Here is a 15,606-nt window from a genome sequence, read left to right as displayed (position 1 = left end):
TGTTTTCGATAAGTTGAAGCAGCGCTGTTGCTGCACGTCACTATCTTTCATGTGTAGTCGTTGTTGTTCAGGGTTGCTGGTCATTTTTCTTCTTTCTGGTGGCTAGTGCTGATTTTGGGCCATGTTTAGGCAATAAATATAAAAGACCTTATAGGTGATCACTTAGAGGACATACATCATTTTGAATCTACACAATCTCTCTCTGTCTGTCACTGCATATTTTAGCATCTAGCTTGTGTTAAACTGAGGCAACAGTGACACCAATGACAAGTGCTTCCATTAATTATGTACATATTGATCCCAATCAAGTAAGATGTAACTTGGACACACAATGGCAGGTCATTTATCACAAAGTTTCTTGGGTTTTTATTGGCCTTGGCATTTTGGCATGGGCTGCAAACAAATTGTTTCAAACATCCGAAAGAAAAGCAAGATAAACACCTGGAAAATATTGTGTGTGCTGTGGATGTGCTTTGACAAGATTTATCTGAAGGAACCTGAATAAATTGAGTTACTAAGACTGCCTTACTACTTCTCTTTTTTCATTTTAGTTTTGAAAATATTATGTTTACATAATGTTATGTTGTGCATTTATAATAAGCAACTGACAGAACATTTGATACATTACTTTGATGATCAGTAGTCTCTTTAGAAAATACATGTTTTGAAGGAAATTACAAAAAGTGAATTACACACTGCAGATTTGGTCTGTTGATTTCCTGTGTGTGTATGTAATCATGAAGAGAATTACATTTTTTAAATGTTTTCAGTGCCTTAACTTAACTGTTTATCGTTATATTAAATTGATTCTGTTGTCTTTTGCCTTCTTCCAACACAGCAGGGCTGCTGCAGGTGGAGGGTTTAGTTTTTTGGTTAAAGACATACTGGTTTGAAGATGATCTCTTTTTCACAACACTGTCATCCTGTTAGGACTCTTATTAAACCTGTAAGTGTCAAAATTACATATCATTGTTAAACCCTACCCTACCCAAAACACCTCCCCCCACCGCCCCCCCCAAAAAACACCTTTAAAATTAAAGTTTTGTTTCTGTTTGCAGGCCAAGTGTCCACTCAGCAGGCCACAGCTCTAAGGTAAAGTTGGGCTTCCAGAAGGCTGAAGTGTGATGCTGACCTAGTCTATGGCAACAGCTCAGAGAAGTGTGTCAACAAATGGTGTTTAAAAGTTTGACAACAAAGTTACAACTGTGAAAGCAACCGACCTGCAGCACAGTTGACTTTGGCCTTTTCTCCCCCTCTCTTCAGCGAGTAGGACGCTGACTCTTCCCCTTCCTTTTGATAACTAAGCAACAGACCATTCGCCCCCCCCCCCCCTTTGAAGGTCAAGTTGGATCATGTCCCCACTTAGACCCACTGCATATACTGCAGTGGGGGCCTTATAATAGCCCATCTGATTTGTCAATAGGTTCCCTATACTGTTAGGGCCATTAGTCACTTTTTGATGATGTTGTGCAATGCAAAAGTCTTGTGGGTCATTTCCTCTTTGTTCTCCTCATAACAAATTATGTTTTTATAATTTTACAACACTGGGGTTAAGACCTGAGTAGGTTTAGGGACAAAAGACACTTGGCTAGGATTAGGACTGGCCTCACCCTCCCCTTTCAAGTGAAACACAAGGACTGTTATTTTTAGGTGATTATTGCTGGTTCAGTGTACCTGCACTGTAAATCTTGTGTTGTTAATAAATTAATTCACTGTGCTCATGGTTTAGAGTGCTCCTGTACTGTAAGTCCTGTTGCAAGTCAACTAACAAAATCAACCAAGTCAAAAGCCTTATCAATAAAATTTGCACCACTGAACTGACCTTCTGACCACTGGAACAAAAACCAGAATAGGAATAAGACATTTACATAACGCATTGTGATAACTGATTAAAAATTAACTTCTAAAATATCTTAACGCTAATGCAAATTATTGAAATTGGTCTATAATTATAGATACCCGATGAGTCTCCTTATCAGGTATCAATGAAGGGAATAATTCTGACACATTTCCAAATAGAAGGAAGTTGATAAGTGGATAGGGACAGATTAAATGGGTTGGAAAGTGAAAAAAAACACTTGAAGCTAATCTCAGCGTCTAAAGTGAAACAAGAACACGACAAAATTCAAAGAGCAAAGGTCAGTTGTTGAATTTTGTCCAAGTTACTGATATGAGAAGGCTAACAAGGAGAGGACGACATAGAAAGAATTAATTCAGACTTAAAGGACCTGACAGCTGTTCCTTAAATGATGCACATGAATCATCTTTGTATTTTGACACGGTGCTGAATGTGTGATCCCCAGAGTTCACAAATCATACTAACTGTTCTTATCTGTTAACAAAAAGCAGAACAGGACATTAAACAAACGCTCAGAAAAAAAATGTGCTGCTTGGCAAGATCTCATAAAACAGGACGTAGCTTCCTTATAAGGTCATCGTCTTACAGGGTTGCTGTGCTTTAATTTAACATGATCTGATATGATGTATTTTCAGTTTCGGCCAAAATGTGTTGCAACTCAGAAGAAGATCAGACACATTTCGAGAAAGATTTTTGAGAGAGCTAAGGTGAGAGCAAGATCTCTGGCTGACTCTTTAGGCACGGCCTTTGTTGGATGTGTTCAAGCTTTTCTCATTAGTTGTTAGAACCAATTAGGTGGAATTAGCTTGCAATTTTCACATGAGGGAAATATGACTTTACTCACCTTTTAAATGGCTGATTGCAAACTGGATCGCAATGATTTGTCATTTTTAAAATGTTGACCACTAGAAAAAAAAGTTTGAGCAACACTGCTCTGAATAATCTAGATATGGAGAAAGTAATGCTGAACGGACAGATGTCTGGCATGTATAGTTTGTAATTTACCCGAGGAACTTGCACCATACTACACCCTGTATCTATTTCAGCAAAGTTTATAGAAACTGTAAATTGAAAACTTTGAAATGGAAACTTTACTTAAAGGCTGTATAGTTGTTCATGTGGCAACCTTTACACAGATGTCGATTGTTTTTTTCATCTGTGGTTTTAGTGGTGAATGATTTTTGTACCTTCTCAAAATAGAAAAGAAACTGAAACCAACATGTGTTATAGTTCGTGCTGCAGAGGTGGCTCTCTTGGAAATAGTTGGTAACTTTCTGAGCAATGGAGGAGATCTATGCCAACGTTGATTACGACAAGCCTGTCGGCCCGAGGCCTTCAACGAATCAGAATCAGACAGGTAAGAACGTTCATCCAGTCAGAGAGGATGTTTGTTATCATCTGTCATTAATAATAGCGTTTACTTCACCCTTTTCTCTCTGTGCTCAGGTCCCAGGAGCTCAGAGAGGAGGTTTCATGGAGCTGTTGTTGTCTCTCTGGGAGTGTTGAGTGTTTTCCTGCTGGCTGGACTCATCGGCCTCGGTGTCACTTGTGAGTCTGGTTTTCATGAGTTAACGTCAGTTTGAACTTGAGCATTATTCTGCTCTGAAAGGTGCACGTGTTTTACCGAAATGTCTACTTGCCTTCCTGGCTTTTCTGTGATGTCTTCATACTTAACGTCTGTCTACAATTTCTTTTGTTGTCTTTTTTTTTTTTTTTGCTAATTATTTTTATTAGAGATTGGCATAACAGTGAACAATGATAATGATTATTAGAAATGTTTCACCTCTCCCTGTTCTTTCCCCCTTTTTTTCCCATGATTGTAATAGAATTCATGTCCATAACCCATGCTGCATATATAAGGTTAGAGTAATTTCGTGCATCCTAAGTTAAGTGTACAAAAGAATTGGTAGAGAAAAATGAATACACCCAATTCACACAATTTTCACTGGGTATACAGGAGGAGACAACAAAACTAAGAGCAGGAAAAAAGAGAAAAAAAAACAAAAAAAAAAAACAGAACAAAATCAAACTACAATAAAAAAAAAAAACAATTCTGGATTGTATACTTCATTGCATTTTTAAGCTGCAACTAAAGATTATTTCAATTATTGACTAATCTGTTGATCATGCTCTTGAACAACTGAGTAGTGGTTTGGTCTATAAAATATCAGAACATGGTGAAAGATGTGGGTCAGTGTCTCCCAAGACAGAGACCAGAAAATATTCCCATCCAAAATGCCAGGATCAAAAACCAGGATGGCTACTACACCTCATAGTCAGTGATAAGTGAACGTTATCCTAACATTATCATAAAAGGGGGAAATGAGGGAATATTATTATACAGACACTACAGTACTGTTTGGATTCATCATGGCTTTATAATGATGACTGCTGCAATGACTTGTTCCACTGATGTTCTATAAAACTAAAGTCAGAACAGTTTCACGTCATCCTTTGTGTTGAGATATTTAAGCAGTATCAACATCTTTCATAGCCTTACAGAAAAATGAGAAAATATTTTGGCTTTTGACTAAAACATAAACTTACAAACATCAGTATCAGTATGAATGCATGGGGTATTTTCTGTTTAGATAAATGCATCTTGATTGATTTCAGATCATGATGTCACGCGTCATTCGGCTGCAGAACTGTCCACTATCAAAGCCAACCTCCAGGCCAGTTATGACAAGCTGTCTTCCATTTCTGAAGAGAGAGACCTGCTGAATGCCAGCCTCACTGAAAAGACTAAAGAGCTGGACAGGCTTCAGTGTTTGTCTAAACAGAGTGAGTGCCTTCCTCTGTGAGCTGTGCACAGCTGTCTCTTAACACAAAGATCGACACCAACCACACGCTCACACCACAAGAATGACACTTATATCCACCTCTCAGTTCTGCAAACTGTATTCACAGTTAATTTCTTTGTTCCAATAACTTTATTTCAGTCTCTCAGTGTATTCAAGGATCATTTTGTTATGTAGAGGCCACCTGAAACACTAAGTCATTATTGCAATAAAGCTTCTCATTATTTTGCAATAATAAGTAGATATTTTGAGAATATTTTAAGTCATTTTTTTCGATAGTCTCTCATTATAGGGACTTACAGGATCTTTTTTTCACCACATTGGCAGAATTGGACTTCCATATTATGGTGATCTATTTAATGATAATGCCACTTCTTCACATGGTGATTTTCAGTGGTGGAAAGAGTACTGAAAATCTGTACTCAAGTACAAGGACTGTTACACTGCTAAAATAATACTCCATCAGAAGTAAAAGTACTGGTGTTAGAAACATACTTAAATAAAAGTATTCATCTCAAAAAACACTCAGAGTATTAGTTATTTTTAACGGTTGATGTCACTGTCACCTCTCCAAAGTAGGGTTGCGAATTTTGTTTGTTTTCCTGAACTAGTAGTTGAAAATGCCAACATCTGAGTAATCATCATCATTAGTATTTCATTAAAAGATACAAAACATGTTTAGTCCCATTTTTCTATTTTTTTCTTTTTTCTTTTGTAATTTTTTCTAATTTTAAATCCAAGTTTAATTTTCCTTATTCAACAAATGGCTATGCCAGACAAAATGTCAAAATATAATATAAATATTCGAGAATACATTTTTAGTTGGTTAAATTCTTAATGGCGGTTGATCGAGGAATGATTAATCATCAATATTCTTGCTCCAAATGTGCGTTACTGCAGCCTGCAGATCACATCTTGTAATGCATACTTAAGTACGAGTAAAAGTACAAACATAAAAATCTACTTATAAACGTACAAGTACCCCAAAAAATACATAATTACAGTAATTTGAAAATTTTGTAATTAGTTACTTCCACCCCTCCTAATTTTCAAGCTACACTATTTTCACTGTTTGTATTCTTTTTTTTTTTAATATTGCTTTTGTTCTGATGTACGTCATGTGAGTTGTTTGAAACAATGCCGTAAGTAATTAGTCATTTGATCTAATAAGTAATTGGACTGATAGTAAAGTATGAGGAGTCATTTGAAGAAGTGGGACGGGGTGGCGGGGGATGAACAAAATGAATCAGTTTTAGAAATACAGTTGTTTTTTTTTATGATAGTTATGTTGTTATAGTCAGGGTTAGGGCTGTTTGATTTATTATCCATCATAACTTTGAATACAATTTGAATACATATTTCATCACTGTCTGATCTTTAATGTGTCTTGTTTGATGCATTTCACAGAGAAAACCTGTCCTGCAGGATGGAGGATGTTCGGATGTAGCTATTATTTTGTCTCCACTGAGTCTGGTTCTTGGGAAAAAGGCAGACAAGACTGCAGAGAAAGAGGAGCAGATCTGGTGATCATAGAAAGTTATGAAGAACAGGTAGTGCAGAGTTTTGCCTTCTTACCTTCCCAAACACTTTATGTAGACATACTGAGGGTTTTTGCTCAACTTTCCACAAAAAGCAATAAACCAAAAAAGGTCAAATAAACATCTTAGTGAACAGGGATTATTTCATGGATCAGTGAAGTCAACTCATGCTGCTGACATTCAATATATTTAATAAAAACGAATAAAAGCTATTAAGTAAAAGTGTTATTTACTGAAAATACAATGGTGGGATGCAGCACACAGCACCTGCCTGGCTTTATAGAACATATCCTATAATTTCCAGAGGATGTTTCTGTGTGAACCAACAACAGTGACTGAATTATCATCAGAGGTGACAAAAGTACACACTGAGAAGTACCAATTCAAGTTCTTGAATCAAGTAAAAGGGAAAATGTACAGACTCTAAACCTAAAATGTTCTCAAAGTACAAACGGCGACCTCCTCAGGATGTTTCTACCAGATGTTTCTGTGCCAACCTAGCAGAACCTCACCTTTTATAATGAATTTTTTACTGTATATGTTTCGTGTATATTTAGGTAATACGATGAGGAGATAAAGTTGAAGTGATAGAAATAATATTTACTGTTTATCAGCTATAATGATTAGGTTATCTATTTTATCTATTTTTCTGTGCAAGTAAAAGAGTCCTGTAAATTGTATATATAATATGGTAAAAAGTAAAATAGAAATAAGGGCTTTCTTTCCTTTACCTTGAACAGGAATTTGTCACTAACATCAATCAACAAGCTTGGATTGGTTTGAACGACAGAGAAAATGAGGGCACCTGGAAATGGACTGATGAAACTCCACTGACTGTGGCGTAAGGCCTACATCTCATTTCAATATAAACACATATACGATTTTTTTTTAAAAGCTGCATTACCTTGGGGGAGGTGTAAAATGCTGTGAAAATTAATTTGCCTTATAACTTCTTAGGTACTGGGAGGGTGGGAACCCTAATAATGGTGGTGGAAATCCACAGTGGGGTGAAGAGGACTGTGTGGAAATCATAACTGGCATCAAAACTGAAGAAAACTGGAATGATCGCAGGTGTGATGATGCTCTGCACTGGATCTGTGAAAAAAATGGCTAAGCAGTTTAATGAGTTTTGAAATAATACATTTCTAAGTACTGTTACAGCACAGTCGATGTTATGCTTATATAAAAGGCTTTAAATAGTATTATTTTATGTGTTACAAATACAAAGAGCAAGAGAGAGTATGTACATCCAAATGTAAAGGGGTGGAAGTCAGGAATCAAGATCTGAGAGTGTGTGTGTGTGTGTGTGTTTTTTTTTTTTTTTTTAATAATTATCCACATTTAACTGGGAAAATTAATGTTTTAATGTTACTGCAGTTGTTTTTTTGTCCTGTTTTATACTGAATATATACTACAAAAAGAGTTCAGATCCCCGCCAAGCAACAGATCATAAAGCATGTACTGCAATACCACCACAACAGCCAGATGCAATCAGCAGATATTTCTGCCAACGTTAACATGACCCCTACATATGTTGTCCCTAACTGAAACAAGGTTTCTAGCTGAAGCAGTCGTTGACCACCTGCAACAACTTTGGCCAGTTAAGAAGAGAGAGAAGTCAGCTGTCAATGGTTGTATAAAACACAGCAGTCAAAAAATAGAATTACTGTCTAGCAATTTTATGCCTCCTCCAAACACTTAAGTTGTAGTTTACATCCATGTCTGTCCTGATTAATATAATGTATGTTATGAAGACTTTTAAGAGATTCAAATGATCAGCTCGTCATCAAGCCTCTGCAGAAGCCTGATCACAACCTTGGCCCCGTTTCCCAGAGCCTTCGTAGCGCTACGTGCGTCGTAAGTTGTATTTTAAGGTCTCCCTTAAGGTTACGGGCTGTTTCCCAGAGTTGGGACAACCTTAAGGGAGACCTTAAAATACAACTTACGACGCACGTAGCGCTACGAAGGCTCTGGGAAACGGGGCCCTGATCATTTGAATCACGTGTGTTGGAGCAGGGAAACATCTAAAACATGCAGGGCAGTGTGCCTTGAGGACCAGAGTTGAGAAACACTGATCTACTGCAATTCCACCGCAACTGCCAGATACATCCAATGAAGATTTGCAAAGGTTTGAATAAAATATTTTTGTACAGTTTTTTTTACACTTTTCTTTAAGATGCATACAATAGTGTAATGGCATTGTAACCAAGCATCCTGGGTTCAACTGTATGAACTTGATAAGGAAGCAATAAATGTGATAATAAGTTCCAACATCTCACACATTGTTTTTGATTTTTAAGATTTTGGGAGAGAAAGACTTGGGGGTGAAGGCCCATAGGCGGCAGTCGAACTCGTGGCCCCTGCAGAGGACTCACAACCTCAGTACATGGGGCGCACACTCTTCTGACTGAGCTACCTAGCCACCAAAACATTTTGTTTTTTATATAGAACATTACAAGCAACAACGCAGCTTTATAACAATATAATAGATATAGAAATCTACATTTTGAGAAACTCAAAAGGTGAAATATATATATATATATAATATAAAATATATATACTCCATAGAATAGAGTCTGCATTTCCTCCTGGAAGATGTGGCTATTCATAAGGTTAAAGTGAAAATTCTGCACTTTTCATGTAGATGTCCAATCATTCTAGTCGTGTGGTATGTAAGGTGTGACCAGTGATGGAAGAGGTTCTCAGTAGAAGTAGTGTAGAAACGCTCTGTTACAAGTTAAAGTTTACATTAGTTTCAAATTAACATATATATTATGTTATTGGATTTTAATTATTGATGATTACATGTGTTGATGTGTACGTCATTTTAATGTTGCAGCTGCTAAAGGTGGGTCACATTTTAATTACTTTATATACTGCTGTGTCATTTTATATTAATAATGTGTAAAGGCTGCAAAGGAATATAGTAAGTACAGTTATCAAACAAATGTAGAGGAATAAAGTATTGGTAGCAGAAATTGGAAGTACTCCTGTAAAGTGCAAGAACCTCAAAACTGTATTCAAGGAATCGAGGACATTTATTCGTCAATCATTATACAACATCAGGTTGTACTACAAAATTAGAGTTGTAGTTCTTTCATACTACACACGAAATACAACTAATATACTGAAAATTAAATTCAGAATGGAATAGGATACAAATATAAAGCTAAATAAATACAATCCTGTAATGCATTTTTTTGAATTTGCATTAAGTTGAATGTCAACAGAAGCAACAAGATGATGATGGTGATGATAATACAGTTGACATCTTCACATTGAAAGTTCGACATCTGAGAAACATTGTGTCACAGGGTGTGTGCATGTGTGTGTGTGTGTGTGTGTGTGTGTGTGTGTTTGTGTGTGTGAAACTTTTGTATTGTATTTGGTGAGTGGGCTGTAACTGATGGACTGAGCTGTCTGTGGGTTTGTACTTGTCATCCGCCACCACATCCGCAGGAGTCATGATTGAGATAGAGAGACATAGCTTGGTACACACACTGCGCCTGCAGGTCGCTGCGGGAGATAGTGAGTTTTCTGGGTGGAGTGGAGGGGTGACCGTGCAACTAATATTTAAATCCAGCACTAAATTATATATTATATTATAACAAAATTGCTAATATTGCCATACTTATGAAAATACTTTTTTTTGTCTCACAGCATCAGGCACTGAGCTGCCACTGGCTTTGGGTGTGTAATTGCTTTGTAGGTCACCCCCTCCAAACTCATAACATCTGGAATAAAAATTATTTTTTCTTTATGCACCTATTTAAATTATGGGGCTTAGAACACAATGACAGAAATCTATGATGGCCATTCCCATGTTTTATCATGTCTCATGAGTTGTAAGTTAATACCAAAATGGCCCAAAATACCACATCAAGACATTGAGAACTTGAGGAACACCACAGAAAAATTCATGCTGTGATTTGGTTTAAAGAACTTCTGGCATTTGGAGATTTCTTTCAGAATGAGGTTTTTTTTTGATATGCCTTGGTCGGTACCAATTGATTCATTAGGTTTTCTAGTTGATTAGTCTCTCTACCTTCAAAACGGATCTTGCTATAGTCCCTGAAAGTCAGTAATCTCGGACAGCTGTGTCCCTGCAGAGTTTATTATTCATGCAGAACTGTGAGAGGCTGTCTTGACTCCCCCTCCTCCTTACACTTGGTGCCCGTGCACAGCGCACAGCCCTGCTCATCAGACGCCTGTTATATCAGCAGGGAATTGTTGATCAAGGAACACACAACTGAGCTTTTTTTTGCAATGATATACCAACTGCTAATGTTAGCCACACAAACCGAACAACATCTTCACAGACCAACTGCCACCTTTAGCTACAAAGACCAACCACTAACATTACAACTGCTAATGTTAGCTATACGGACCAAATGCTAACTATTGAATACATTTTTTTTTAACAAGTGATTAGACATTGTATTGGAATATGTTGTTAAAGTAATCCTTCCAGCTCTGAATACCACCATCTGTGGGTGTGTTTTGATAATGATCAGGCAGAGCTGTTTTTATGTTGAATGAATGTTTTATTTTACTCAGAAAAGTGCAAAGTTTGGCAAGGGGAAAAAAGCTTCTTCTTTTTTCATTTTTAGATGCACTTCAAGGCTACAGTTAGACATTTAACTACAGATTTGGAGAAGGTGTTTAAACAGACATTAGTCTTCAATACAAGCAAGCACATACAAAGTTTTGTAAAATCATAACTTGTTAAAGCTTTTACAAATTATACAGCAATGTTAAGCTATTTTCTCGCAGATCCATTGCAGAGAGGCTCCACATGACAGATCATTCCAGTCAGTATGGTCTGAAGAGAAACCTCTGAATTCTACACAGTCCTCTTCACCCCAGTGTGGGTCTCCACCACCATTATCCGGCTGAAGTGTTCTCCAATACCTAGCAGGTAAATGAGAGAATGGTGACACAGTTTATCCCTGACAGGAACACAGAAACATTTGTTCAGTATCATCATAAAGATTAGGATTTTTTTTATACATATTTAAAATGGCTCATTAATGGTAAAGCTACAAAGCCTGCAAATGGAGGATATCAGGGTGGAAGATGGGTCAACGAAACATCACACTGGTTGATTAGTCCCCCAAATTAAAATACAAAATATGTTGTTTGTCCATGCACTATAAAAAGACACATCGAAGTGTCTAACATAGTAATGCTTGTGTTACAAATCACTGTGAAATAAGTTTAGTGAAACTTGCCCACAAATGGAGTGGAATAGGTTGCTTTATACAGCGATATTAGCAAGATGATCACATCTCATGAACATGCACCTCCTCAGTGACAAATGACACTCAATCTAAATAGAGGTTTATGGGAAGAATAATAATAGAGGGCCAGTATTCTTCGAGTCTATGTTAGGAATTAATGCAATGTGTTATACACATGGCTTCAGGAAATGGTTTTCTGCAAAGTCTGTGCTCTGATACAGGGTTTTGCCTTGATTTCTTTGGAGACAAAGGTGGCAAAGACTGGACAACATGTGTGATTTGCAGTTTGAGTGCACACCTTTCGAGAGCCACATGCTTAAAAGACCAGTGTGTACAATTTAGGGACATCCATCGGTGAGCTTTCAGATCGCAAAACACCTTGTTTCACGCTCCCCTTTCAAGCGTGTGGGAAAAGGGTTAGCAACCTGTGGCTCTTTTGACTCTTTACAATGATTAACGGTTAATTTTTAATATATAATTCTCTTGTAATGTTTTATTTTCATTCAGTATTGTTATAGACATAAAGTCATTCATACATTCTCAAATTGTAAAAATGTGTGGCCTATACACCAAATTTAACAAAATGTTCTCATGTTGTCATCTAAAATGTGCAACAGAGCCTAGGTCTCTTTACCGTCATGATGTCACAGTGAATTTAACCTTTGACCTTTTGGGTATAAAATGTCATCACTGCATAATTTTATCCTATTATATATTTGTGTGTAATTTTTCTGATGTTTAGCGTATTAAATCTTGAGTTATGGCCAAAAATAAGTGAAGAATTTTGACCTTTGAGTCCAAGTGAACATTTGAGCCAAGTTTGGTTTTTGAAGAATTCTGAATCACAGAGGTCTGTCAGCAGACATTCATGAATGTGCACAAAAAAATTAGGCTGTTTGGTCCAGCAGTATTTGAGATTAGCTGCGGACCAGTGCAGGTCCATTGATCACACACACACACACACACACACACACTCACACACACACACACACACACACAATAATTATTGTTATTTATTGTTGAATTAATTTGTGTTGGTTTTCTTATTGTTTATTTTGTTTATGTCCATTTCAGTCTGAAAGTTTGTATTGATATGCTTTTGAAACCTCATATTTTATGCAGTCATGCAAATAAAGCCAGCTGAAAAAACAAAAAACAAATTCTGCTCATGTAAAATGATATTTGTATAAGTTAATGTCTATATGTAACCAAAGTGAAGTCTTACGTCAGAGTCAGTGGAGTTTCATCGACCCATTTCCAGGTCCCCTCCTTTTCTCTGTCAGTCAGACCAATCCAGGCCCTTTTCCTGGTGAACTCAGAGAGGAAGATCTGTTCAACATAAAGAAACCAAAATTACATTTTGGTTTTAACCACATGACATGAGCATTTATTTGTGGAGTAGAAAATAAAATTAAAGCTTAATCATTAAATAATTCTAAATGACTATTGTAACCTATTCATTATAATAAGATTTTACCTAGATGAAGAAAAAAAAACAAACAAACAAAAAAACCTTTTTATTGTCTGTTGAAGTCTTGAAGTTTTTCTTCTTTAATGATCTATCTATTGAGATAATGTTTTGTTTAGAAAATTGGGTAAAGCAATGTATGTAAAATATATAGAGGGTCATGAATTTCAATATTAACAAAATATAAATATATCTATATCTAGAAGGGCACCCGTGCACTCTTCTATGGCATTCCACTCTGCAAGCACAAACTTCATGGTCAAAGTATTGCTTAAATTTAAAAAACAAAACAAAAAAAACCCTTAATGTCTCTAGTGGACTTTATTGTGGCCAGTTCACATTTGGATTGGAGTGAGGGAAATATTAGTTGCATAATAACACATTAGTTTGAGAAAAAAGAAAGTTAGAAGGTTTTTAGATTTATATTTGGGCCGTGGCATTCTTAAGCTCAGGAATGGCCGTACTAGACTTTAAAATGTGTAGTATTTATCCTTTCAAGGCCGTTGTTAACGATAGTGAAAATGGAATGGGCTCTTCTTCGGTCCATACGACAGCCTTCCACTAATTTTCATGAAAATTTGGCCAGTACTTTATTCAGTTATCCTGCTGACAAACGAATGGCACCAAAAACCAAGCCTCGTTGTAAAATAGTACCCACATAAACACACACAGACACACTGTACCTCCTCTTTATGGCTGTCTATCACCACCAGATCTGCTCCTCTGTTTTTGCAGTCCTCCCTGCCTTTATCCCAGGTACCAGACTCATCAGAGAGGAGATAACAGGAACAACCAAACATCTGCCATCCTGCAGGACAGGTTTTCACTGTAAGATAAGAAACATACAGGAGACGTTACAGATGAACACTTATATCAGTGTATTGAAGTTAGCTCTGTAAACTTTTTCAGTGAATGTCCCTTTAATACCCCCATGTAACCCTGCTGGATAGTTTGAATCTTGACTCTAAAGAGGGCGACCAGATCCAGACAAACCAAATGTAGGACAAAGAGTTTGTTTGCATGGAACAATGTGGGGCACAGGTAGTTTAAAATTTTGATATTAAAAAATAAAAATTTCTATTCTTCCCATTAGCTCATAACATCTCTGTGTTTTGCCCTGTGGTTGATTCAGTAGTTTATAATAAACCAGGCCTATTCAACTGGTGAATCATGGGTTGAATCCAGTCCTTTAACAACCTCAATCCAGCCCTTTGATCGTTTAAAAACATGAAAAAATAAGCCACATCTAATTATAAAGGTGTTTAAGATGATCATGTTATACGCTAATTTATTCATTGGTTATGTTTATACATATATTTGTTGTCATGTTTGTTTTTAAAGATTTTTTTTGTTTGGCTTTTGCCTTTATTTGATAGGACTTTAAGGACAGCTGAAGAGTAGACAGGAAAGAAGGTAGAGAGAGAAGAGGGGGATGCATATTTGTTGTCATGTTTAACTCTTAAGCAAAGGAAACTTAGGAGAGTCAGCCTAAATCAAAAAAGATGTTAAATGCAGCATCGTCCCTACTAATGCTAAGAGGCTTTTGAAGGATTACAAAGATGTTTTTTTGTACTGAACTAAAAAATGTTATACAATACAAAGGTGCATTTTACACATTTAAATTCCCAAATAATAGGACGGCTGGCTGTGATGGATGTCTGGGCCCTTGGCACTTTACAGTTTTTCAGACATGGTCAAGGAAAAAGTTATTGTATAGACCTGCAGTAGACTATAGTTTCCCCGTTTTTGCTGTAGCTGACTTCCCTTTTCTTTGAGGTTGTTTCTATCTCAGTCCACCTAAATCTGCATAGGTTGTGATATTCTTTGTTAGCTATGATGGCGACAAATCCACACTTGACCCGAGCAGTTAGTTTGACATTAAACAGAGCCCTGTGACAACAGCCGTCCCCTGCTGCCTTCACAACCATCTGATAAATTCCAGATTTTAGAAAAGCGTCTGTCCCGCAGTGGTTTGACTTTTGAAAAGTCAATCAGAATGTGGAACACGGTCTCAATATGTCTGGGATGTAGGACAAAGGATAAAAATCCTGTGTAGTCCCACTTAAAATGGGACGCCAGGTCACTCTAACTGCAAATTTACTGATTGTAAAGGGTGACTTAATCATTGAATATCTGAGTAATGTTTATGTTGACTTATTTTTAATGATGCACAGCAAGTAAATCAAAATAGCATATGGAATGACTTACCCTGTTTGGACAAATTGCGAATCCTTTCCAGTTCTTCAATCATTTCAGTAAGGTTGCTCTTTTCAGTCAGGGAAGACAGCTTGTCACTGACCTGGAGATGCTCAGTCAGGTTGGCTTTGAGTGTGGAGAGCTCTGCAGCTGAACGTTGAATGGAAACATGGTCTGGAATAATCAAGAGATACTTCTCTGAAACGCAAGGTACCTAATGTAGTTGTACGGAAAATGACTGAAGTAAGTGTAGCTTTCAGATATACAGATGTCTCTGTTGTGTTTTCAAAATGATATTGCTATTTTTTTTAAGCAAATGTTGATCTGCACCAATTTTAATTTTTAAATTTTGTTGATTTGGCTGTTTGGGTTTGATTTTCTCATAAAATACTGAAAACGCAAATGCTGTATTTATGTCAATTAGAAAATTGAGACAAGATAGTAAATCAAACAAACAAATCAGAACCTGTATGAAAAGTGAAAAAACAGTGTCACATACTGTATA

The 15,606-nt window shown here is 36.7% G+C and overlaps 2 protein-coding genes across 2 annotated transcripts; one reads left to right on the top strand and one right to left on the bottom strand.

Annotated features, from left to right (window-relative positions):
- The first annotated feature begins 3,052 nt into the window (after positions 1-3,052).
- On the top strand, positions 3,053-8,320 carry LOC146322847 (C-type lectin domain family 4 member E-like). The gene is made up of 6 exons (XM_084724957.1): positions 3,053-3,215; positions 3,305-3,406; positions 4,475-4,642; positions 6,067-6,209; positions 6,938-7,038; positions 7,155-8,320. Exons 1-6 carry the CDS (start codon positions 3,140-3,142, stop codon positions 7,309-7,311), a joined length of 747 nt encoding a protein of 248 aa, XP_084581083.1. The 5' UTR covers positions 3,053-3,139; the 3' UTR covers positions 7,312-8,320.
- A 4,180-nt stretch (positions 8,321-12,500) lies between these two features.
- Positions 12,501-15,294, bottom strand: LOC146322846 (C-type lectin domain family 4 member E-like). The gene is made up of 3 exons (XM_084725534.1): positions 15,114-15,294; positions 13,589-13,731; positions 12,501-12,766 (listed from the first exon to the last, which is right to left on the bottom strand). Exons 1-3 carry the CDS (start codon positions 15,154-15,156, stop codon positions 12,659-12,661), a joined length of 294 nt encoding a protein of 97 aa, XP_084581660.1. The 5' UTR covers positions 15,157-15,294; the 3' UTR covers positions 12,501-12,658.
- Positions 15,295-15,606: the final 312 nt, after the last annotated feature.

The sequence above is a fragment of the Lutjanus erythropterus genome, chromosome 8 (genome assembly GCF_056507025.1).
Source record: "Lutjanus erythropterus isolate fLutEry1 chromosome 8, fLutEry1.hap2, whole genome shotgun sequence".
In the NCBI taxonomy this organism is placed as follows: domain Eukaryota; kingdom Metazoa; phylum Chordata; class Actinopteri; order Lutjaniformes; family Lutjanidae; genus Lutjanus; species Lutjanus erythropterus.
The sequence above is the reverse complement of the archived record's forward strand: the minus strand, read 5'-3'. Positions and strand labels throughout refer to the sequence as shown.

Bases quoted from the DNA above. Each gene is read 5' to 3' on its own strand.
- LOC146322847 (XM_084724957.1), top strand. From the start codon at position 3,140: ATGGAGGAGATCTATGCCAACGTTGATTACGACAAGCCTGTCGGCCCG. The intron at 3,407-4,474 runs GTGAGTCTGGTT...GATTGATTTCAG, and splicing joins CATCGGCCTCGGTGTCACTT to ATCATGATGTCACGCGTCAT. The intron at 4,643-6,066 runs GTGAGTGCCTTC...TGCATTTCACAG, and splicing joins TCAGTGTTTGTCTAAACAGA to AGAAAACCTGTCCTGCAGGA.
- LOC146322846 (XM_084725534.1), bottom strand. From the start codon at position 15,156: ATGATTGAAGAACTGGAAAGGATTCGCAATTTGTCCAAACAGG. The intron at 13,732-15,113 runs GTAAGTCATTCC...CTTATCTTACAG, and splicing joins TCGCAATTTGTCCAAACAGG to TGAAAACCTGTCCTGCAGGA. The intron at 12,767-13,588 runs GTACAGTGTGTC...TATGTTGAACAG, and splicing joins TAGACAGCCATAAAGAGGAG to ATCTTCCTCTCTGAGTTCAC.